Here is a 24,981-nt window from a genome sequence, read left to right on the forward strand (position 1 = left end):
GCACCATGTTTTTTTATCTAGTATTATAAAACCCCAAAGCATTACCAATCTGAGAGTTTGAAAATATGTTAGCCTTTAGTCGCAATATTTTGTACTAAAAAGAAATCTGAATGTTTATTTTACTTTTCATGTTTCATACATTATTTGTTCTATCATGTCTATTAAAGATCTTTTCTCAATTCTGATATAAACTGTGATTTGCATTATATATTCTGTAAATATTTTTTCCTCTAAAAGACCAATTGAAAATTTCATAGTTATCAGTTAATTGGAACTATTTATAGATTTTCAGTAAAATATAAATAAGATAGTTATGCAGCAAAATTAATTGTATTTGTTACAACAAAGCAATCGTTCATATGGCTTTTCAGTAAGGTGTATTTTGTTTGTAATATGCTTACTTAAGGTAATTATAAATTACTTCAACAAAATGGATTAGGTCCATGGATGTATGTAGCTAGAAAATGACCTTGGTATTGCAGAATACTAATTTAATGTTTTGATATCATTTCAGGCAACATTTCATTTGTTGCATTTCCAGTTTCCAATACCAACTCACCTACAAAGATTTTACCAAAAACCTTAGGACCAATCAATGTGAATGTTGGACCCCAAATGGTAAGAAAATTATTAAATCTTAGAATTGAAACTTTGTTTAGCTAAGACTAATTTAAAGACGTTTGATCAGATATTCCAGTTAAGTCGGATATGGTAGGTGGCTCACGCCTGTAATGCCAACACTTTGGGAGGCCAAGGCAGGTGGATCACTTGAGCCCAAGAGTTTAAGACCAGCCTGGGCAACATGGTGAAACCCTGTCTCTACAAAAAACAGCTGGGCACTGCAATGCATGCCTGAAATCGCAGCTACTTGGGAGACTGAGGTGGGAGGATTGCTTGAGCCCAGGAGGTCAAGGCTGCAGTGAGCCGTGTTTGCGCAACTGCACTCCAGCCTGATACAGCAAGGCCCTGTCTCAAATAAATAAATAAATAAATTTAAAAATTCTAATTAATTTTAGTTACCTGAGTCACTTTTTAAAAACATTTTGTTTTTATCTGAATGTATCTGGTCAAGTCTTGAGCTTGAGTAAAAGAAAGGCATTGTGCTCTCTAATATTTAATTTTCACATATTTGAATCTGTGGACTCTGGATGTGTATTATTAAGGTTTTTACTCTTTATGTGAGATTTCTCTTGTATTTAGTTGTTAAGTTGATTTGAAATGTATTATACTTTATGTCCTCCTCCTTTTTTATTTTTCTTATAAAATAACCTTTACGACCCTAAACTATGTATTCTCACATAAATGTGACCTAATAGTTAATCTACATCTGGAGTGATTTAAAACTCCTTCCATTAAAGACTTTTGGGGAAAAAACAATATACCAATTCATTTTAATCTTTAGCAGTAGAGATAGTGAATGAAAACTGGAAAACAACTGTTTCTCTAAGTGCATTCGTTAACTATGCTTAGAGCTTAAAGTGTGTAGCACTTTCGGAAGACTTATTTATAAACAAGATTGCATTCACCTACTCTGAAACTGTGTCTAATTTAAGTGGCCTCACCCACCATTAGTAAAAGTACTTAAATATCTAAGCAGTAACTCTTCGTTGTCAGTGTCATCTTTTCATCTATAGAGCAGTGCAGATAAATTTTGCCCATGATGTACAACAGCACCGTGGACTATGTTAAATGCAAAGTTATTTAGACAAAGATATCTTTTAACGTACTTAATGGTTTCAGAAAGTCTTTAGGACACATTCTAGACATGACATTTTCCTTGGTTAGTTGAGGACTGTTTATCATCTGCAGAAATCAAGCTAAAGATACAACACAATTTACTGTAAGTATGTGAAGAATATAATCTAGTACTAAACCTCATAGAGGTTTAAGCTTAAATAGGAGCCCTCATTTTAAGGTAGCTCACGTTATATTTTCAGACATTTGCTAAGCATTTGCCTCTCCCCAACCACTACTATAGGTGAAGTGAGGTAAAGCACCCAACTTTTAAAAGTCTGCATTTTGAAATGTAATTATATAAGCATCAAAATTAAATATACTCAAACCTTTATGAGTCTTGCCCTTACAGAACTCTTACATTTTGAGAGATTATTTTCCCTTATTTTTTGTTTGTTTAATGCTGCTATACCCCAGATGTGAATTTCTCCTTTGGAAGCATATATAATTTTTCTCCCATTGTCAGTTTGAACGATCCCTTACACATCCAGTTCTGTTAATAAGTAGTGATGTATGGTACTAACTCGGTTACTGTAAATCTCAGGATCTGCAAAACAAAGGTCACAAGAAGGAGAGGAAATTTGGAGCTCTACCTTCAACCAGGTCATCCCAAGTCCTTAATTTACCTACTTCTAAGGTTCTTTTTTCAGTTCTGAGTTCTTGGGCAGGAATCATAATTTCCTTTTTGGCTTCCTAATTGTTATAAGACCCCATTGCTATCTCCTGGATGTGTCCCTCCAAAATTCATGTTGAAACTCAGTACCCATTGTGGTGGTCGTAAGGGGTGGGGCCTTTGGGGAAGAGATTAAGCTATGAGGGCTTCATTCTCTTGGATGGGATTAGTGACCTTATAAAGAAGTTGAAAGGATCTCTTTGCCCCCACTCTGCCCCACTTCTTGTAGTGAGGACACTACAAGAAGGCTCCATCTATGAAGCAGAGAGTGAACACTTCACTAGACACTAAGTTTGCTAGTGCCTTGATCTTGGACTTCCCAGCCACCAGAACTGTAAGAAATACATTTCTATCGTTTATAAATTACCCATACTCTAAGGTATTTTGTTATAGCAGACTAAGACAAAAATTAATACCAAGAACTGGGGTGCTGCCATGACAAACACCTAAAACTGTGGAAGTGGCTTTGAAACTGGATAATGTGTAGAAGCTGGAAGAGTTCAGAGGAACAGGCTGAAAAAAGCCTCTTGAGATGAGTAGACCATTAAGGGTGATTCTGGTGAGGAATCAGAAGAGGAGAGCTATAGAGAAAGCCTCACTCCTAATTAGAGATTACCTTAGTGGTTGTGAAGAGAATGTTGGCACAAATATGGATGGTAAAAGCCATTGTAATGAGGTCTTAGACAGGAGTGAGGGACATGTTATTGGAAACTGGAGGCAAGGCCATCCTTGTTACAGAACAGCAAAAGGCTGGGCACAGTGGCTCATTCCTGCAATCCCAACATTTTGTGAGGCCAAGGCAGGAGGATCTCTTGAGTCCAGGAGTTTCAGACCAGCCTGGGCAACACAGTGAGACTCCATCTCTACTAAAAAAAAAAAAACTTAAAAAATTAGCTAGGCTGGGTGCAGTGGCTAATGCCTGTAATCCCAGCACTTTGGGAGTCCAAGGCTGGTGGATCACTTGAGGTCAGGAGTTTGAGACCAGCCTGGCCAACATGGTGAAACCCCATCTCTACTAAAAATACAAAAATTAGCCAGACATGGTGGCAGGTGCCCGTAACCCCAGCTACTTGGGAGGCTGAGACAGGAGGATCATTTGAACCCAGGAAGCAGAGGTTGTGGTGAGCAGAGATTGCACCACTGCACTCCAGCCTGAGCAACAGAGTGAGACTTTGTCTCCAAAAAAAAAAAAAACCAAGCATTTTGGCACCTATAGTCATAGCCACTCAGGAGACCAAGGAGAGAGGATCACTTGGGCCCAAGATTTCAAGGCTGTAGTAGCCCGATTGACAGAGTGAGACTCTGTCTCAAAAAAATAAAACAATCAAACAACAACAAAAAAAGCGGCAAGGGACTTGAGTGAATTGTTTTCCTGTTCTAATGACGGAGGAACTTAGGAGCAGTGAAGTTGGATAATTGGCCAAAGAAATCTCTAAGCAAAGTGTTTAGGGATCAACATGGCTTCTCTTGGCTCTTTATAGTAAAATGTGAGAAGAGAGAAATAAAGATATAATTTATAATCAAAAGTGAAGATTTGGGAAAGTCTCAGCTTGGTCATGTAAAGAATAAAAAAGCATGTTCTAGAGAGAACACCAAAAGAGTGGCGGAGTCACCTTTGGATAAGGAGATTAACGTGGATGGGTAGAAGCTTGGTGCTGTTCTTCAAAACAATGGAAGAATAAACCCACAGCATTCAGTGATTACCAGTGCTGTCCCCTGCCCCCATCACAGGCCCAGAGTACCAAGGCATGGGGGACAGAACTATCAAAGAGGGGCTTCAGGCGCTAATGGAACACTGGTAATCCCAGCCTGGCACTGTGTCAAGTCTTCTCCCCAAATTTTGGCACAGTGCTCCTTAGCCATTCCAGGTGTGGCTCCAGTAGGCCCAGGTATAGTGCAAGTCACAGTGGCTGCTGCTCTAAAGGGCATAGGTGGTGAACCTTGGCAGTTTCTGAGTGATGCCATCTCCAACAGGTGTAGAGTGCACAAGCTGCGGGGTATGGTAACTTCCACCTAGATTTCAAAAGATGCCTTGGAGAGCCTTAACAGATCCTGGCAGAGAATTGCTACAGAGGTGAGGCCACCACTAGGAACCCTCACTAGGGCAAAGCTTAGTGGAGCTGAGCAGGGCAGGGTCACTCCCTGAAGCCCTAGTCTACTAGAGCTTCAGCATACAACTCCAGCCTGGGAGAGCCACATGCAGACCCAACCCAGGAGAACTGCAACATGGGCGGTCCCCAGTAAAGTCATGGGGGTGGGGGCTTCTGGTACCTCGGGGCCCAGCTCCTGCCCCAGTGTGTCCAGAAGGCAGGATATCAAGTCAAAGATTATTGTGAAGCCTTAAAAGTTAATGTTTGCCCTGTTGGGTTTTGGATTGGTTGGGACCTATTATCCCTTTCTTCTTTTCTGTTTTCTTCTTTTTGGAATGGGAATGTCTGTTCTGTGCCTGTCCCCTAATTGTATTTTGGAAACAGGTTGGATTTCACAGGCTCACAGCTGGAGGGGAATTTGCCTCAGGATGAATTGCACCTTTGAGTCTTACCCATATCTGATTTTGGGAAGGAGTTAAGACTTGTAAGACTATTGGAATGAAATGAATGCATTTTGCCTGTGAAATAGACATGAATTTTAGAGGGCCAGGAACTGAATGCTCTGGTCTGAATGTGTTCCTCCAAAATTCATGTTGAAACCTAATCCCTACTATGGTGGTATTAAGAGGCGGGGCCTTTTGGGAAGTGATGAAGTCATGAGGGCTTCACCCTCATGAGTGGAATTAGTGCCCTTATAAAAGAGGTTGAAGGGAGCTCCCTGGACCTTTTCTGCTATTAGGATGCAACCAGAAGGCATCATCTTTGAAGGAGAGAATAAGCCCTCACCAGGCACTGAATCTGCCAGCGCTTTAAGTTTGGACCTCTCAGCAGCCTCCAGAACAGTGAGCAATAAGTTTCTGTGGTTTGTAAATTGCCAAGTTTTATACTCCTTGCAAAAGACTTTAAAGAAAATTAATTAATTACTCAATCTAAGGTGGTGTGTTAAAGTAGCCTGAATGGACTAAGACACTCAGAGCCATTTATTGGTTCTCCTAACCCCCTTCATCCATGATTTTTAAAAAAGTTTTTGTTTAGTTAAAGAATTATTGGATAAAATCTCATCCATTTACTTCTTAGCCTTCTTTTTCTACTTGCCCTTTTAACTTTACATGTCTTTTGGAAGCTAAATCTTAATGGTAGATAGGAATTTCAAAAAGCCCCGTGAAAAGTTTTCATTTGTTTTCTGTGGTTATGGAAACTAGTTTAGCGGTACCTATTTTAGTCTGAGATACATGCCCTTTTCTTACAGGTTCTCTTATGGTTGTGTAAGTTATGGATCTTATGATTATATATACAGTTGACCTTTGAACAATGCGGGGATAAGGGCACAGCCCCTGTGCAGTCAGAAATCCACATATAACTTTTGATTCCTCCAAAATTTAACTATTAATACCTTCTTATTGATTAGAAGCCTTACTATAAATATTGTTGTTTTGTATGTTAATATGTATTACATACTGTATTCTTACAATAAAGTAAGCTAGAAAAACTATTACTAAGAAGATCATTAGGGAAATACATTTATAATTTATTAAGTGGAAGTGAACTATCATAAAGGTCTTCATCCTCGATGTCTTCATATTGAGTAGACTGAGGAGGAGAAAAAGGAGGAGTTGGTCTGGCTGACGCAGGGGTGGCAGAAGTGGAAGAAAATTCGTGTATAAGTGGACCTGTCTAGTTCAAGCCCATGTTGTTCAAGGGTCAATTGTATAAGATAATCTCATGGCTGTATTATTTTAGAAGAGTAAAAACTGTATGCTTCTTACAGTGAAAACCAAAATTCCATCAAATAGTGAAATCTCTTAATATACCACTTTATAATTTTGTAACTTTTTCCCTTTAGAATACATATGCTATCTTGGCTTTTTAAACTGTAGATGGCAGTAGTACATAAAATATCTTGATTGAGGGCAGGAAAATGTTCAGAATAATGTTCAATTGCTATGTGATTTTCCCAGCCTAACTAATTCTATTGTCAGAGAAACCACATGATAACATTTTAAATTAAGGATGTCTGGATTGGAACGTAGGATTTGCAGTAATTAAAGTGAAAAAAAAAAAAAAAAAAAGAAAAAAAAGTCTGGATTTTTGGTAGGGGACTCTGATATTTAAAACTCCATTATCCTTATTGTATCAAGTGAATATTAAAAGTATGTTTTTACCTCCAACTTTAATACTTCAGTTTGGGCTTTTTTTTTTTTTTTTTTTTTTTTTGAGGTGGAGTCTCACTCTGTCACCCAGGCTGCAGTGCAGTGGCACAATCTCAGCTCACTGCAAACTCCACTTCCTGGGTTCAAGCGATTCTTCTGCCTCAGCCTCCTGAGTAGCTGGGATTATAGTTGTTCACCACAATGCTCACCTAATTTTTTGTATTTTTAGTAGATATGGGGTTTCACTATGTTGGCCAGGCTGGTCTTAAACTCCTGAGCTCAAATGAGATAGACCTGCCTCAGCCTCCCAAAGTGCTGGGATTACAGGAGTGAGCCACCGCACCTGGCCTGGGATTTCAACATTAGGTTCAGGGTTAGAAAGCATGACTGGCTCATCACCCTATAAACCAATTTTCTTATATTCTGTGACTGTTCAAGTTTCACTGGCTTTCCTTTTGTTTTTATTTCTTACATTTCACTCTCATTATCCTAGTTTAGGAACTTATAGCATCTCATAAGCTTTTTGACTTTATCTTTCCAATTCAAGTGTGTCATCTCTCCAATTTGTTCATGCAGGGAATGTTTATTAAGGAATTGCTATGTACCAGGCCCTGTGCTAAGAGAAGGGAGCAGAGTGTTGCTAATCACTCGCCGATCAGCAAAATAATATCAGCTAACAATCTGACAGTGAGGAAGGGAAAACAAGAAAATGTAAACTAGAATTTACTTTCAAAGTCATTTTCATAAAGAGAGACAGTTTTTCTCTATGTCCTGTTTCCCTTGTTCCTTTCTTTTTTTCTTTTCTTTTTTTTTTTTTTTTTTTGAGGTGGAGTCTCCCTCTGTTGCCCAGGCTGGAGTGCAGTGGCATGATCTCAGCTTACTAAAACCTCCTCCTCTGGCACCTGGGTTCAAGTGATTCTCCTGCCTCAGCCTCTGCGGTAGCTGGGATTATAAGCACCTACCCCCACACCTCACTAATTTTTGTATTTTTAGTAGAGACAGGGTTTCACCAGGTTGGCCAGTCTGGTCTTGAACTCCTGACCTCAAATGATCCACCTGCCTCTGCCTCCCAAAGTGCTAGGATTACAGGTGTGAGCCACTGTGCCCAGCTTCTTTCTTTTTTTTTCTACAAAGCCCTGTAAATCAGCAAAACCAAGCATGTAGGCTGCTAATACCATATAGGAAAAGATCTCCTCAGTAACAATACTCCAGGAGTAATACAATCTGTTTCAAGGGTAAATTGGAATGCTTAGAATAGCTTTGTAGACACTCCGGTTCAAGGAATAGAGTCGACCGGAGGCTAATCAGATAACTCACATTTTTCTTCATAAGCTGTCTATACCCAAGGTCAGCATGATACAGAATGTGATGTTGTGATTGGTGGAAACTATGCTTTCTATATATATATATATATTTTTTTTTTAGTGGACTTTATATAATCCTTTTAGCATATCAGTAAATGAAGGTCCTTTTTTCCCCTATTACTTTAAAAGTTGAGTATTTTATCCCAACAGTAAATATTTATTGTGCCTTTCCTAAGAGCTTCCTGCCACTGTGTTAAACTCTGCAAAGAACTTAGTTTAGCAAGGTACTCTCCACCCTTAAAGATCCTGCACTGAAATGAAAGTGGAGATGCAGGACCAGACATGTGGAGTGGGAAGTGCAAGCATACTTAGAATGCAAGGCAGAATTTGATAAGAGGTACAAACACATTGTCTGACTTTATGTTTTCTCACTAGGAAAACTTCTGAGCGCCTTATTTAATACCCTTGGTGTATCGTACATAATCAGAACTCTCCAGACATCTGTCAGAATTAGTATCATTTGTTTTTATTTTTTTAAACTATAGAATGAACTTCTTAAAACTATTTCATAAATATTTGTAGGTACTAACATCTTCCTGCCCCAAACTAACATAATGTCAAAACATGAACAGAAGCTAACTAAGGTTGTTAAATACTTGATAAATGAATAAATATTGACTAGACTTTAATAACTAGGTCTGAACTATTTTTATACTACAGAGGTTATTGTTTGACTCTTTCCTTCAAATGCAAACGGAGGGCTTGAAATGCTTATGAATCCTTCCCTTTGGTTATGTATGTGGCAAGTCAGCAATGAACTTAATGATTCCCCCTGGCAGCAGAAACAGGTTTCATTTGGTCAGGGAGATAAAAATTAATTAGCATTTTGTCTTGCATAAGACAGTAGGGAAATACAACTATTTCTCTTGTTTGAGGATTTATTAACAATTACATGTAGTCCCTGTAGATATTTTTCTCTCTTAACTGGGACTTAAAACTTACTATCATGAACGCTTTCAAAACTTTACAAAAATAGAACTATATACCCAGCAGTTGCTTCAACAATTATCCACATAGGAGCCAATCATTTTACATTAATATCCTCATTCACTGGATCATGCCTCTTCCTTTTTTTTTTTTTTTTTTTTTTACATGAAAATACTTCTGAAGTCATTACTAGGCGGCTAGTTTTTTTTAATGTTAATTACTATAAATGTCTTCGGAAAAAACGTGTTTTGTTTTTTTTTTAAACCAGTGAAAATTTTAAGACTTGGAAAGCAATTTGGTAACACATATAAGGTACCTTTTAAAAAAGTCTTTAGGGATTCCATTAATCCCCTTTCTGGAGTCTAGCCTTAGGAAATAGAAATTAAGGGCAAGGTCTTTGTACAAAAATGTTTATCACAGCATTCTTTATAATAGTAAATAATTAAAAATCCATATATATCTAGTAGGGAATAATAAATCCACATGGTAGAATGTTTCATGGTCATATTTTGAAGAGTATTTAATAACATGAAATACTCTTTTTTTGTTTGTTTGAGACAGAGTTTTGCTCTTTTTGCCCAGGCTGGAGTGCAATGGCGTGATCTCGGCTCACTGTAACCTTTGCGTCCTGGATTCAAGCAATTCTCCTGCCTCAGCCTCCTGTGTAGCTGGGATTACAGGCATGCGCCACCACGCCCAGCTAATTTTGTATTTTTAGTAGAGACAGGGTTTCACCATATTGGACAGGCTGGTCTTGAACTCCCGACCTCAGATGCTCCACCTGCCTGGTCCTCCCAAAGTGCTGGGATTATAGGCAAGAGCCACTGCACCCAGCCCAATACTCTTAAAAATGGATAAAATTGCATCTATGTAATAATCCAAGCTGGATAGTATCTTTGTGTATACTGTATGACGGACTATGGAAGTCTGCTTTGCTGTTACCCTGGTTCTAGTAAATCAAGCTGTACTGTAATTTATTTCCTCAGTTTCAAAGAAAACTTTTCATTTTTCTGATTTTGAAAGCATTGTCAGTTATTTACTTAATCCTTCCAAATTGCCACTCATTTGCTGAAACCTGTGTTACGACCTCATGTCAGTATTCAGGATACTTGTGTCTTAAGGGCCTAGGATATAAGTTCATCAGAGGTGTTGCTTATATTTTTAGATGACTGACATTAAGTGTCTTTTAGGCAGCAAGGTTTCCTCATATGTAGGTTAGCAATCAACGTTATTTTCTACCTGTAGGCTTTTCTTAATAATTAAGAATATTATATTCTTTGTTCCTAACTTTACAGATTATAAGCACACCACAGAGACTAACCAGTTCAGGAAGTGTTCTGATTGGGAGCCCATATACCCCTGCACCAGCAATGGTTACTCAGACACACATAGCAGAAGCTACTGGCTGGGTCCCTGGGTAAGAGTGTTGCAAGTTACTATTTTTTAAACCGTTAAAAAAAAAAGTTTAGACTTTTTTTTCCTCACTATCTTGTCTTCTGTTCTTGTTTTATTTTAGTCTAGTTCTTAAAAACAAATGTTTTTCCTTCAAAATCGCCTATTTTATTTCACTTTATATCTTAGATATAAATCATCTCTGGAACAACTATTTTTAAACAGAGAAATACCGTACAATAACTTGTAATTAAACCCTGTGACTTTTTAAACTCTGAAATAGGACTACATTTATTATTATAACATTTAACTTTAGAGATATAAAAACTATATTTTATATATTTTTAACTAACATAAAAAAGGCATTAAATATTAAGTGTTGGCTATCCTCAGAATTTCCCCCTATGAATTCTTATTTCCTTAAAAAAGCAGAAAAGGCTAGGAAAAGGGGCCAAATAAAACTTTTATTAAATTTCCTCTTGATTCTTTTTAAACACTGAACAATTGAATCAACCTTCCATGTTACTCATTTGCCACTTGTAGTACAAACTTAAATATGTTTCATCTTTGCCTGTAAAATACTTAGGCCTTTCTCCACTCCTTAGCTTTAGCACCTCATACTTCCATAAAAGAAAAAGAAATAAGATAAGTGACTCAAAACCTCATTTTGTCACTTTAGACATTTTGTTACTTTAGAAGTTATCTACATGGTGGAATACTACATGGTGATTCTATCATATGTGAGTTTGAGCAAGCAGATGGTAAATCTTAGTTCAGTAAGAATCTCCTTGCTTCAGGTATATTAAGTGAAACTAATAATCCTGGCAAGGTGCTTTCCGTTGTGTACATATCAATATACATAAATATATGCACACACATGTACAAACACATAAGTATTAAAGACAGACTCGTTCTGTGTATACATACTTTTCCATTATCAAATGAGCAAAAGTGACCTGTAATTCTGTGGGCATTATTCAACCCTTACAAACATTCTTACGTAGATCTAAGGTTACCTTGGATTTCTGTATGGCCTTGAAAGATTATAACGTGAAAGCCAAGCCTGTGCCAGCAGTGTTGGCCCACTTTGGAAATGGACAGGGTCTGGATGTTTTCAGCCCCATTTGTGCTTTATATTGGAGGTGGCAGGATTGTCTGGTGTTTTATGGTCAGTATTTTGCGGAGTGAATGTAATTTTTCTCTGTCTTGCTTGCAAGTTTCCAGTGTTTTCCTCCCTAACTATTCATTGAGCTGATTTCAACTCATGATTATTATGTTGTGATGTCTCGTTCACATGATAAAATTAAGATTTATTTCATATACCTATCTTTTGTATGTGTCAGTTTTAGTCTTTGAATATATTCAGTGTAGAATTAGATAAGTTATACTAAAGTATTAACGAAATTAAATTGTGTCTAAGTATGTGTTGTTCTTACGCTATCTTTTTTCCTTTTTAGTGATAGAAAACGGGCTAGAGAATTTATAGACTCTGATTTTTCAGAAAGGTGAGTATAAGTCTAAGTATTTTGTTTGAAAGATTTTGCTGTATAGAGAGGTTGTTGGTATTGCGACTACTCTGGTTTTGTGCGATGTTTTTCTTCATGTAACTTAAACTTCATTCAGTTTTTGCCATTATTTCATTCTACATTGAGTGGCCCAGTTCATTCATAGAATCTGTATGGTTTCAGGAGAAATTACCCTGTGAGCAGATTGGCTGTTGATAATATATCCGTTAGTCCCCCTACTCTTTCCTTCTGGGAAATGAGTTCTGTCACGTGAATACTCCACATTACCCTAATAGGCCCAAACTTTAACAAACTTTTCTTTTCTTTCCTTTTTCTTGAGACAAGAGTCTCGCTTTGTCACCCAGGCTAGCATGCAGTGGCATCATCTCAGCTAGAATCTCGTTTTTTGTACCGTTTGCAGTGCAGAGGTGCCACCAATTTTAACTGATAAATAGTTCCATTTTCAGGCCTTAAACATTGCTAAATACATCTGCAAGAACTTGTGCTGTTACCCTTTCCAAGGATAAACACCAGTAAAGACCAGTTTGAGTTGGAAAGAGGACTTTCCATTAAAGAGAAAAGAACATTTCACCATGTATTTCTATGATACGGCAGCTCCTCAGATATGATTGTATCTGTTGAAAACAGTTAAGACCAAGAAGCAAGCAACAAAAGCCACCAAAGAACTGAAACTGCATTAGTGTCAGGACAAGAAAACACACATCCTTTATACGTAGTCTGAAGATTCTCACTCAGAACCTGTTCACTTTCATTTTAGACTGAATTTGCACACACTTGGCCATCTAGTTTCTCAGGGTACAGCAAATTAGAAAATGTAGGAGTTTCTGTCCAGTTGCGGTGGCTCACACCTGTAACCCAGCACTTTGGGAGGCTGAGGTGGGTGGATCACTTGAGGTCAGGAGTTTGAGACCAGCCTAGCCAACATGGCGAAACCCCGACTCTACTGAAAATACAAAAATTAGCCAGGCATGGTGGCGCACGCCTGTAATCCCAACTGCTTGGAAGGCTGAGGAAGGAGAATCGCTTGAACCCAGCAGGTAGAGGTTGCAGTGAGCCGAGATTGAGCCACTGCACTCCTGCCTATGCGACGGCAGACTCCATCTTGCTCTGTCACCCAGGCTGGAGTGCAGTGGCACAGTCACGGCTCACTACAGCCTTGACCTCTTGGGCACAAGCAATCCTCCCACCTTAGCCTCCTGAGTAGCGGGCACACACCACCACCCCTGGCTAGGTTTTACATTTTTTGTAGAGATGAGGTCTCATTATGTTGCTCAGGCTGGTCTTGAACTCATGGGCTCGAGCAATCTGCCTTCCTTGGCCTCCCAAAGTCCTAGGATTACAGGTGTGAGCCACTGTGCTTGGCCAGAATAGACAGTTATTTTCATAACATTTCTACAATTATTTTAATTTTTGAAACAAGCCTGTGTTTATTCTTTAAAATTACTAGCTAAATTAGAAAAGTAAACTTTTATTTTAATCCTTATTTCTAATTTGTGAAATAAGCATCCTGAACTATTTTTTTCGGGAAAAAGCATACCTTTGCTGAAGGTAGCAGCAGTAGTAGTTAACCAGATGTGACAATGGAAGTAATTTAAAGAATGAAGAACAGGCTACTCTGGGCACATTACCTATGGGATAGTCCAGCTCCATGAGGAGCAATGTAAAAAGAAGAAAACGAATGCAATAGTTTGTATTAGTTTTGCTCAGAAACTTGACCCACTCACATGTTGAATTTGGTTTTGTAGCCATAATTGATGATGAAATACATAAACTACAGCATCTTGTTTGCAGAAATATACTGGCTTATGAAACCATGAAACCATCAAAACTTCAGCATAAAAGACAACAAAACATAAGCGAGTTCAAAACCAAAAGAACCATGGAGAAATAATAAGTTGTTGGGCAACTATCACCACTATCCATCTCCAGAACTTTTTCACCATCCCGTATTGAAACTCTTTCCCCATGAAGCAACAACGCTCCATTTCCCACTCCCTCACAGTCCATCTGTTCTGTTTTCTATGAATTTGGTTATACTTTGATTTCATATAAGTGGAATCATACAATATTTATTTATTTATTTCTTATAGAGATGGGGTTTCACCATGTTGGCCAGCCTGGTCTCAAACTCTTGACCTCAGGTGATCCACTCATCTTGGCTTCCCAAAGTGCTAGGATTACAGGCATGACCCACTGTTCCCAGCCCAATATTTATCTTTTTATGTCTGGCTTATGTTACTTACGTCTTTGAGGTTCATCTGTAGTGTAGCATGTATCAGAATTTTATTCCTTTTTAAAGCTGAATATAAGCCGGGCGCGGTGGCTCACGCCTGTAATCCCAGCACTTTGGGAGGCCGAGGCGGGTGGATCACGAGGTCAAGAGATCGAGACCATCCTGGTCAACATGGTGAAACCCCGTCTCTACTAAAAATACAAAAAATTAGCTGGGCATGGTGGCGCGTGCCTGTAATCGCAGCTACTCAGGAGGCTGAGGCAGGAGAATTGCCTGAACCCAGGAGGCGGAGGTTGCGGTGAGCCGAGATCGCGCCATTACACTCCAGCCTGGGTAACAAGAGCGAAACTCCGTCTCAAAAAAAAAAAAAAAGCTGAATATATTTCATTGCATGTATATACCACATTTTATCTATTTATCCATTGGTGGGCAGTTGGGTTGCTTCCACATGTTAACTATTGTGAATAATGGTGCTATGAACATGGGTGTACAAACATCTGTTTGAGTTCCTGCTTTCAAATTAATCTGGGTATATACCCAGAAGTGGAATTACGGAGTCATATGGTAATTCTGTGTTTACTTTTTTGAGAAATTGCGGTATTGTTTTCCACAGTGGCTGTACCATTTTATACTTCCACCAGCAGTGTGCAGTGGGTGCAGCTTCTCTACATCCTCTCCAACACTTCTCGTTTTCAGTTTTTGTTTAGTAATAGCCATTCTAATAGGTATGAAGTGGCATCTCATTATGGTTTTGATTTACATTTGTTTAGTGATGAGTGATGTTGAGCACCTTTTCATGTACATTTTGGCCATTTGTATATCTTTTTGGATAAATGACTATTAAGTCTTTCACCTTTTTTTTTTCTTCTTGAGATGGAGTCTCACTCCCAGGCTGGAGCGCAGTGACACGAACTATAACCTCTGCCTCCTGGATCCAAGTGACTCTCCTGCCTCAGCCTCCCAAGTAGCTGGGATTACAGACCTGTGCCACCACGCCCGGCTAATTTTTGTATTTTTTGTGGAGATGGGGTTTCACTGTGTTCGCCAGGCTGGTCTTGAATTCCTGACCTCAAGTGATTCACCTGCCTCGGCCTCCCAAAATGTTGAGATAACAGGCATGAGCCACGGCACCCAGCCCTTTGCCCATTTTTGAATTGGGTTTTTTGGTTTTTCAGTGTTGTAGTTCTTTATATAGCCTTTTGCCTTTTAGTGTTCTTTAACTAGAGCCATTTTTTGCTTAACTTTCAAAGTGGTTTACTGGATTGGTTGCAGGACCAAATCCCTCATCTGTGCATGGCAGGTGTTGAGTCTTCTAACCTTCCTTGTTGAATTTTAAAGTGTATATTGATTGAGTTTTGGCATGATATTCTATTAACCTTCCAAATAATAAGCTTAATTTCTTGATTCAGCCATTGTTGAGTAGTGCCCTTTGGTTTTCTATTGCTTGAGAAAATTTTGGCAGCTTATGAAGGAGATAAAATCACTTATAGTGTACCATATGTTATATGCATTTCATCCTCACAACTTGTGAGATGGGTATTCTGCATTTTTCAGATAAATGACTGTGGATCAGAGTTAAATAGAGTAAATTGTTCAAAATATGTCTCTGATAGTTTACTGATATTGATATTTAACCATGTTTTCTTCAAGTTTATTATTAATTTAGTGCACTGAACTGATTTTATAAAATTCTTATATGTAGGCTTGTATCTATATTTCAAGAGTATAGCTATCAGCGTTTAATAATAGTTGTTAAAATTATAGTTGTTGCTACTTAAGGACGTTTAGTTTCTTCCTTTAAATATTATCCAGACATGATACAGAGAGCCAGTTAGCCAAATGATTGCCTAAACCACCCTGTCTTATCACTCCCTTTAACAGAAAGACCAAGAATTGGATGAAAAACAACCCTACTTCACTCCTGGCTTTTCAAAAGTATATAACTGGCTGGCCCAAAGGTAGTGAGTTATCTTAATTGATTGTTCACAGTCATTTGAACACAGATTGAACTCATTGTTCTACACTTGACCCCCTTTTCACTACTGTACTTGTGTAGTCTTAAAAAGAAGAAAGTATGTAACCACTAAGTAGAGAAATTATTTACTTTATGCCATTAACTAGTTCTTTGCCTGGCTATATATATAATCCCATACACAACATCATTGTTGTCCAATAAAAATTTTGAAAGAAAAGTTTCACTCTTGTTGCTCAAGCTGTAGTGCAATGGCACGATCTTGGTTTGCCGCAACCTCCACCTCCTGGGTTCAAGTAATTCTCCTGCCTCAGCCTCCTGATTAGCTGGGATTACAGGCACGCATCACTACACCCATGGTGTGGTGTGTGGTGTGGTGTAGTGTAATTTTTAGTAGAAACGGGGTTTCACTATGTTGGCCAGGCTGGTCTCAAACTCCTGACCTCAAATGATCTGCTTGCCTCAGCCTCCCAAGGTGCTGCGATTACGGGTATGAGCCACCACGTCCAGCCTAATATTTTTAATTTAATTCAGTATATCCAAAACATTGTATTTCAATGTGTAATTAAATATAAAAATCACTAGTGAGGTATTTTACATTCATTCCTCATGTTAAGTATTTAAAATCCAGTGTGTTCAACTTAAACATATCTCAGTTCACACTTCCCACATATCAAGTACTCAGTAGCCACATGTGAGTTGTGCCTAGGGGTATTGGACAGTGCTGATTAGGAGGTTTAAAATGCAACTCATAAACTTAATTCGTCTCTTTGATCTCAGTAAATGACCCTTCTTTCTTTTTTTTTTTTTTTTTTTGAGACGGAGTTTCGCTCTTGTTACCCAGGCTGGAGTGTAATGGCGCGATCTCGGCTCACCGCAACCTCCGCCTCCTGGGTTCAGGCAATTCTCCTGCCTCAGCCTCCTGAGTAGCTGGGATTACAGGCACGTGCCACCATGCCCAGCTAATTTTTTTTTGTATTTTTAGTAGAGACGGGGTTTCACCATGTTGACCAGGATGGTCTCGATCTCTTGACCTCGTGATCCACCCGCCTCGGCCTCCCAAAGTGCTGGGATTACAGGCTTGAGCCACCGCGCCCGGCCAAATGACCCTTCTTTCTAGAGGTTATTCTATATTCCTCTCTTCCTTACCTTCCACATCAGTTTTATTGATTTTTATCTTTAAAAATTTTGTAAATCCATCTTTTTGTCTCCTGTCCTACCACTGCCCAGTTTGGGGATTCTTCTATCACCTGGACTATTACAATAGCCTCTCAAATTGGTCTTTGTCTCTGCTTTTGCCTCATCAGTTCCACTTCTACTGTTTAATTCTGATTCCAAAATCTTCTGATTTGCAGTGAGAATGTCTGCCTAACTGAAAATCTCGCCATTCTACTCCCCCACTTATAGCATTCAATATATTTCAGTTATTCCATATGATTTCAAATAAATAGTCTGTGAGGTAAGATACCTATTCTGTCACAAAGGATGCACACACGATTCTTTGGGAATATAAGGAAAAGAAAAAGATATCTGTTGTTTCCTCATATTCCTTTTAAAACTGCATTTTAGTATCTGTTTATATGTACATAACATAGAACATGTAAATTATTTATCAATAAATATATTCACAGTCCCACATCACTTAATGAGGGGATGTGTTCTGAGAAATGCTTAATTAGGTGATTTCATCGTTACATGAACATCATCAAGTGTACTTACCCAAACCCAGAATGGTGTGGCCTCCTACACACCTAGGTACTTGGTATAGCTTATTGCTCCTAGGCTATAAACCTGCATAGTATGTTACTATACTGAATACTATAGGTAATTGTAACACAGTGATAAGTATTTGTGCATCTGAACATACCTAAACATAGAAAAGGTATGAGTAAAAATACTTTGTAAAAGATATTTTTTAAATGATACACCTTTATAGGGCACTTTTCATGAAGGGAGCTTGCAGGACTGGAAGTAGCTCTGGGTCAGTCCGTGAGTGGTGAGTGAATATGAAGGCCTAGGACATTACTGCACACTACTATAGACTTTATAATCACTGTATACTTAGGCTACAGTAATTTATTTTAAAAATATTTTTCTTTCTTCAATAATAAGTTAACCTTAGCTTACTATAACTTTTTTACTTTATAAACTTTTTAATGTTCTCAAACTATTTAACTCTTACAGTAACACTTAAACATAGCTAGGTACGGTGGCTCACATCTGTAATCCCGGCAGTTGGGGAGGCAGAGTGGGTGGATCACGAGGTCGAGAGTTCGAGACCAGATTGGCCAATATGGTAAAACCCCGTCTCTATTAAAAATACAAAAATTAGCCAGTCATGTGGTGGGCACCTGTAATACCAGCTACTCAGAAGGCTGAGGCAGGAGAATCACTTGAACCCGGGAGGTGAAGGTTGCAGTGAGCTGAGATCTTATCACTGCACTCCAGCCTAGGGGATCAGGCGAGACACTTTCTCAAAAAAAACAAAGAGAAACCCACAAACATATTAATGGCTCCAAAAATGCACTTAGATAGAATGAATCATTCCTAGTATTTTGTAATACAATAGGTTGCTGTAGTTAACAACCAATTGATTGTATATTTTAAGTAACTAGAGGAATGGAATTGGAATGTTCCTAATACAAAGAAACAATAGACTTGAGATGATGGATACCCCAGTTACTGTGATTGATCATTACATACTGTACCGCTGTACAAAAATATTTTCTTTATATCCTTATTCCATAAGCTTTTTTCTGTTTGTTTTTAACTTTTTTTTATACTTTTGAAACTTGTTTGTTAAACACTGAGTTGTGGCTGGGCAGGGTGGCTCACACTTGAAACCCAACACTTTGGGAGGCTGAGGTAGGAGGGATCACTTGAGGTCAGGAGTTCAAGAGCAGCCTGGGGAACATAACGAGACCTTGTCTCTACAAAAAAGAAAATAAATTAGCCAAGCGTGGTGACATGCACCTGTAATTCTAACTACTTGGAAGGCTGAGGTGGAAGGATCACTTGAGCACATGAGGTTTAGGCTGCAGTGAGCCATCATGGCACCATTGCACTCCAACCTGGGCAAGAGAGTGAGACCCTGAATCAAAAAAACAAAAACAGAAAACTGAGACACAGAACCAAGTGAAGTGACTCACACCTGTAATCCCAGCTGGGAAGCCAAGGTGGATGGATCACCTGAGGTCAGGAGTTCGAGAACAGCCTGGCCAGCATGGCAAAACCCCCTCTCTACCAAAAAGACAAAAATTAGCCAGGCATGGTGGTGCACACCTGTTATCCCAGCTACTTAGGAGGCTGAGGCAGGAGAGTTACTTGAATCCAGGAGGCAGAGATTGCAGTGAGCCAAGATTGCACCACTGCACTCCAGCCTAGGGGATAGAGCAAGACTCTTTTCTCCAAAAAAGAAAAAAGAAAGAAAGAAAGAAAACTGAGACAGAAGTACACACCATCCTAGGGCTACAGGGGGTCAAGATCATCAACATCACTGTCTTCTACCTTTAAATCTTGTCCCATTGGAAGGTCTTCAGGGGCAGTAACATGCATGGGGCTGTCATCTCCTGTGATAACAATGCCTTCTTCCAGATACTTCCTGAAGGATTGCCTGAGGCTTTTTACAGTTTAATTTATAATCTGAAGAAGTACACTCTAAAATAATGATGAAAAGTATAGTTTAGTAAATATGGTAACCGGTAACATAGTCATTTATTATCAAGTATTATGTACTGTCCATAATTGCACATGCTAGACTTTTATAACACTGGCAGTGCAGTAGCTTTGTTTGCCAGCATCAGGGTAATGCAGTATGCTATGGCATTACAATGTCTACTACATCACTAGGCAATGAGAATTTTTCAGCTCCATTGTAATCTTAGGGGACCACTGTTGTATATGCAGCAAATGACTGTAGTTTTAATTTCAGTAAAAAAAACATATAATCTACATAGAATACAAAAAGGTAAGTATGTTAGCTGTACAAGGGCAGAGTTTTTGTGTTTTTTCACTGACTTATTGTCAGTGTCACTAACAGTGTCTGGCACAGAATAGTAACTGTTCAGTAAATATTTGTTGAATAAATAAATGATGTGCATAGAAAAGCACTCTAACTTCATATTTTATTAGGCCCTTAAGGCAAAAAGTAAGTTTAAATAAACATTTCTCATCTCTATTAAATTTTTGCCACGTGAAGCAAAACTTAAATTACTGTCTTCTTGCATTATCTTACAGAGATTTGTAAAGGAAGTCTCTAATAGGTATAATGGAGTAAAAAAAATTTTTTTCTCTTCTAGTAAACGGAGCAAAAAAGGAGATAAAAATGGCAAAGGCTTGAGACACTTTTCAATGAAAGTGTGTGAGAAAGTTCAGCGAAAAGGTACAACATCATACAATGAAGTTGCTGATGAGCTGGTGTCAGAGTTCACCAATTCAAATAACCATTTGGCAGCTGATTCGGTAGGTAGACCATGAACCTGCCATGGATTTTGATGGATGATGCTACTTCTTTGTGTTACCTGTGTAATAGATTTGAGGAATCAGATAAGCTAGGTGAATGACTATACTTAAGAGTTTCATCCTGTATTTGGGGGGATTTTTTTGTTGTTGTTGAGTTTTATTTTGGAGGGAATTCTTTTTTAGGCGAAGTCTCGCTCTGTTGCCCAGGCTGGAGTGCAGTGGCACGATTTCGGCTCACTGCAACTTGACCTCCTGGATTTAAATGATTCTGCTGCCTCAGCCTCCTGAGTAGCTTGAATTACAGGCGCCTGCCACCATGCCCAGCTAACTTTCGTATTTTTAGTAGAGACAGAATTTCACCATGTTGGCCAGGCTGGTCATGAACTCCTGACCTCAAGTGATCCACCTGCCTCAGCCTCCCAGAGTGCTGGGATTATAGGCATGAGCCACTGCACCCAGCCACCAGTAATTTTTTATATGTTTCTGAATCTTATTGTTTCTTCAGTGTCTAAGTCAACAGGAAAATTTTATTTTTAATTGGAAAAGGAATACAGAAATATGTTTATTAAAAATTCAGTTGCGGCCGGGTGTGGTGATTCACACCTGTAATCCAAGCACTTTGGAGGCCAAGGCGGGCGGATCACCTGAGGTTGGGAGTTCAAGAGCAGCCTGACCAACATGGTGAAACCCTGTCTTTAAAAAAGAAAAAAAAGATAAAAATTCAGTTGTCTGGCAGAGTCTCAAATAAATGGAGTGCAGTGGTGCAATTTTGGCTCACTGAACATGCCTCCCAGGTTTGAGTGATTCTTGTGCCCCAGCCTTCTGAGTAATTGGGAACAAAAATGGCAAGGCCATTTTCTGCCTCTACAGAAAGAAAATGTATTAATTTATTTATATAATTTTTTTTTATTAATTTTTTTATTTTTTTGAGATAGGGTTCTCGCTATGTTGCCACAGGCTGATTTTGAACTCCTGAACTCAAATGATCCTTCACCCTCAGCCTCCCAAAGTGCTGGCATTACAGGCATGAGCCACCATGCCCGACCTCTACAAAAAAAAGTTTTTTTAATTAGCCAGACATGGTGGCACAAACCTGTAGTCTCAGCTACTCCAGAGGCTGAGGAGGATTGTTTGAGCCCAGGAATTCAGTCATGCCACTGCATTCCAGCCTGGGTGACAAAGCAAGACTTAATCTGTTTAAAAAAGTACATATATATGTATGGCTATGACTTTTACTCTTGAGCACTGATTTAGCCCTATGCCATTGATTCTGATATATCATTCTTTAAATATTCTGTAATTTTGGATTGAATTTGTTCTTTGATCTAAGAATTGCCTTAGGAAGAGTTCTTATAGTTACAAGTTTTTTTTTTTCTTCTTTTTTTGCTTATTTGTTGCTTTAAAGTTTTACTTTTATTACTTAACTTGACCAGATAATATGATTTGAACTATTTCCCTTTTTTATGGATTATATTTTTTCCTTGGGCGCCATGATATAGTGATTTTCTTTTCTTTTAATGTTCTGTAGCCACTTGAAAAGTATATAGCATTCTGTTTCTGAGTGAAAGCCATGGTTCTCACAATGAGCTACAAGCCCCTTTGCGATCTTGCCCACCATTACCTCACTGATCTTGTCTTCTGCTGTGTACTTTCTCCTTTACTACCCTCCAGCTACATGTCACTACGCTCTAGCTACATGTTTTGTTCCTGATCAGGCCATTGCACTTGCTGTTCCCTTTGCCTAGAGCACTCTGTGCTATGTGTCCATATGGCTTCTCTCTCCCTGCCTTATGATCTCCACTCACCTGTCACCACAATGAAGCATTTCTTCTTAGTACTTTTCAACATCTAAAATACATTTTTACTAATATCCGACCACCACCACCTTCCCAGGATATAAACAAAGGTTGAGTTTTTCCCCTCTTTGTTCACTGCTTTGTGATTTTTCTGGTGATTTAGGATGCTTGTAGTCTCTAGTTCTTCAGTTGGTTACCTTTATAACTTAAGTTCCTTGAGTTATCACCTGTAGACAGTATCCATTGGTTATGAAGAAAAATGTATGTTTATTTTTGTCTTCCATTTTTCTCTTCTACCATAAGATTCAGATTAGATATATTTATATATTAGTATAATAAACATATATATTAGTATGTTTGTTAAAAGAAAAATAATACCATTATAGGCCAGGCACGGTGGTTCACACCTATAATCCCAGCACTTTGGGAGGCCGAGGCAGGTGGATCACAAGGTCAAAAGTTTGAGACCAACCTGGCCAACATAGTGAAACCCTGTCTCTACTAAAAATACAAAAATTAGCCAGGTGTGGTACGCATCTGTAATCCCAGCTACTCAGGAGGCTGAGGCAAGAGAATCACTTGAACCCGGGAGGCAGAGTTTGCAGTGAGCCAAGATAGTGCCACTACACTCCAGCCTGGTGACAGAGCAAGACTCTGTCTCAGAAAAATAATAATAATACTATTAAAATTGTTTTTATTACTTTAAATCAATAGATAGTGCCAAACCTTTTATTATTATTTAATCTGCTTTGAACAACAGTCATATCCCTTCTAATATCTAAAAGAGGAAATTGGCATACCTACTGCATTTCCTCCTCCTGGTACTGCTTATAGTATCATTTTTTTCTACAATGTCAAGATTTCCCTTTTTTTTTTTTTTTTTTTTTTTAAAGATGGAGTCTCTGTCACCCAGGCTGGAGTGCAGTGGTGCAATCTCGGCTCACTGCAATTTCACCTCCTGGATTCAAGCAATTCTCCTGCCTCAGCCTCTCTAGTAGCTGGGATTACAGGCGCATGCCACCATGCCAAGCTAGGTTTTGTATTTTTTAATAGAGACAGGGTTTCGCCATGTTGGTGAGGCTGGTCTTGAACTCATGACCTCAGATGGTCTGCCCACCTCAGCCTCTCAAAGTGCTGGGATTACAAGCATAAGCCACTGCTCCCGGCCCAGTGTCAAAATGTCTAGTACATTCAGTTCTATAACTTAAGTCTCCCACGTATTTAGATCTAGTTTTATATTTAGGTGGATTCATTGTTCTCCACCATCGTTTGTTATCATTGCATTTCATGAGGACTTTGTTTCACAATGTAAACCAACAGTTTCCTTCATTGAGTAAGCCTTGCTATCAGGAAAAGAAGAAAAAAAGAAAGAAAAGGTCGGCTGAACTGAACAGTGTCCCTTGTGATATAGAGGATTATATTTTGGTACAAGTTCTGAGTCTCATTGTAGATTGGAAACAGTTTGCAGATCAGCAGTGGTCAAGGAACACATTTTGAGAAGCACAGTTTTGTCCAGAACTTGAATAAATGTCCTTGATTTTTTTAAGTCTAAAATCCTCTCAGACAATGCAAAGCCTTAGAATACTTTACCTCAAGTACCTTTTTCAGTTAATATATATGCTATTTGTAGTCATGTATATTAAGTTCTGTATTTATTCTAGACTCCATAAGACATGATTATTGTTTTATACAGTGAGAACTGAGATTTACCCACATACTTAACTTTTGGGTTGGTCTTCATTCTATCCTACATCTCTAAGCTCCCATCTTAGATGATATTTCTTTACCTGAAGTAATCCCTTAAGTATATTTCAGTGTAGATTTGTGGGTAACATGATCTTTATTTTTAAGATTATTTTGTTTTATATTGTTTGAAAGTATTTTTATTTCATCTTTAATTTTGAAGGATATTTTCACAGAATATAAAATTCTTTTGGATGTCTTAGTCAATTAGCTAAATAAAAAAATAGAATTATTCCAGCACTTTGAAGATGTAGTATTAATTTGATATATTAATATCATGTGACTTAACCCTTAAAATTTATCACTCAATAAAATACTTTTTAGCAGGCTTACGATCAGAAGAACATTAGACGAAGAGTTTATGATGCTTTAAATGTGCTAATGGCAATGAACATAATTTCAAAAGAAAAAAAAGAAATCAAGTGGATTGGCCTACCTACCAATTCTGCTCAGGAATGTCAGAATCTGGAGGTAAGTGAGAAAATCTGTTTATGAATAGCTGTTTGCATTATTTTACATCAGAGGCATTTTAATTTAAAATATAATCGTAATATATTTCCAACTGTTCATGTATACTATGTCATTTTTTAACAGACTATAGAATTTTAGAATTGGAAGGCGCCTTATAGGTATAGTCTACAGTTTAACTGGTAAATGATGAAACTGAGAGATATAAAATTTAAATAACAATTTGATTTTTCTGTTTATCTTAGAGAAGATTTTTATTTCATTCTAATTTAATCCTGAGTGCTCTACTAGTACACTTTTTTTGATAAGATGCTGGCTGTATGTATCCAAAAAAAAAAAAAAAGGATCAAGCTGGCTGTTTTATTTCCTTTATTGGTTACACAATATTCTGACTATAGCTGTGAAAGTCAGACTTTTGCATTTGGCTTTAGAACTAGTAGCAACAGAATGAA

The 24,981-nt window shown here is 38.2% G+C and overlaps 1 protein-coding gene across 22 annotated transcripts in view; it reads left to right on the forward strand.

Annotated features, from left to right (window-relative positions):
- The window catches only part of TFDP2 (transcription factor Dp-2), a 176,063-nt gene that overhangs the window by 127,230 nt on the left and 23,852 nt on the right, over window positions 1-24,981 (forward strand). For 8 of the 22 annotated variants that reach the window (XM_032264649.1, XM_032264640.1, XM_032264655.1 and 5 more), the window contains 6 exons: window positions 515-618; window positions 5,237-5,339; window positions 10,234-10,355; window positions 11,788-11,835; window positions 20,360-20,522; window positions 24,386-24,532. In XM_032264649.1, coding sequence (XP_032120540.1) covers window positions 602-618; window positions 5,237-5,339; window positions 10,234-10,355; window positions 11,788-11,835; window positions 20,360-20,522; window positions 24,386-24,532 — 600 coding nt within the window. In that variant the 5' untranslated portion in view covers window positions 515-601. Of the gene's footprint in view, window positions 1-514; window positions 619-5,236; window positions 5,340-8,269; window positions 8,349-10,233; window positions 10,356-11,787; window positions 11,836-20,359; window positions 20,523-24,385; window positions 24,533-24,981 lie in introns of those variants that run through there. The other 14 variants (XM_032264685.1, XM_032264603.1, XM_032264749.1 and 11 more) reach the window with 6 other exon arrangements.

Source organism: Sapajus apella, unplaced genomic scaffold (assembly GCF_009761245.1).
Source record: "Sapajus apella isolate SASKATOON/1434 unplaced genomic scaffold, GSC_monkey_1.0 scaffold4, whole genome shotgun sequence".
Lineage (NCBI taxonomy): Eukaryota > Metazoa > Chordata > Mammalia > Primates > Cebidae > Sapajus > Sapajus apella.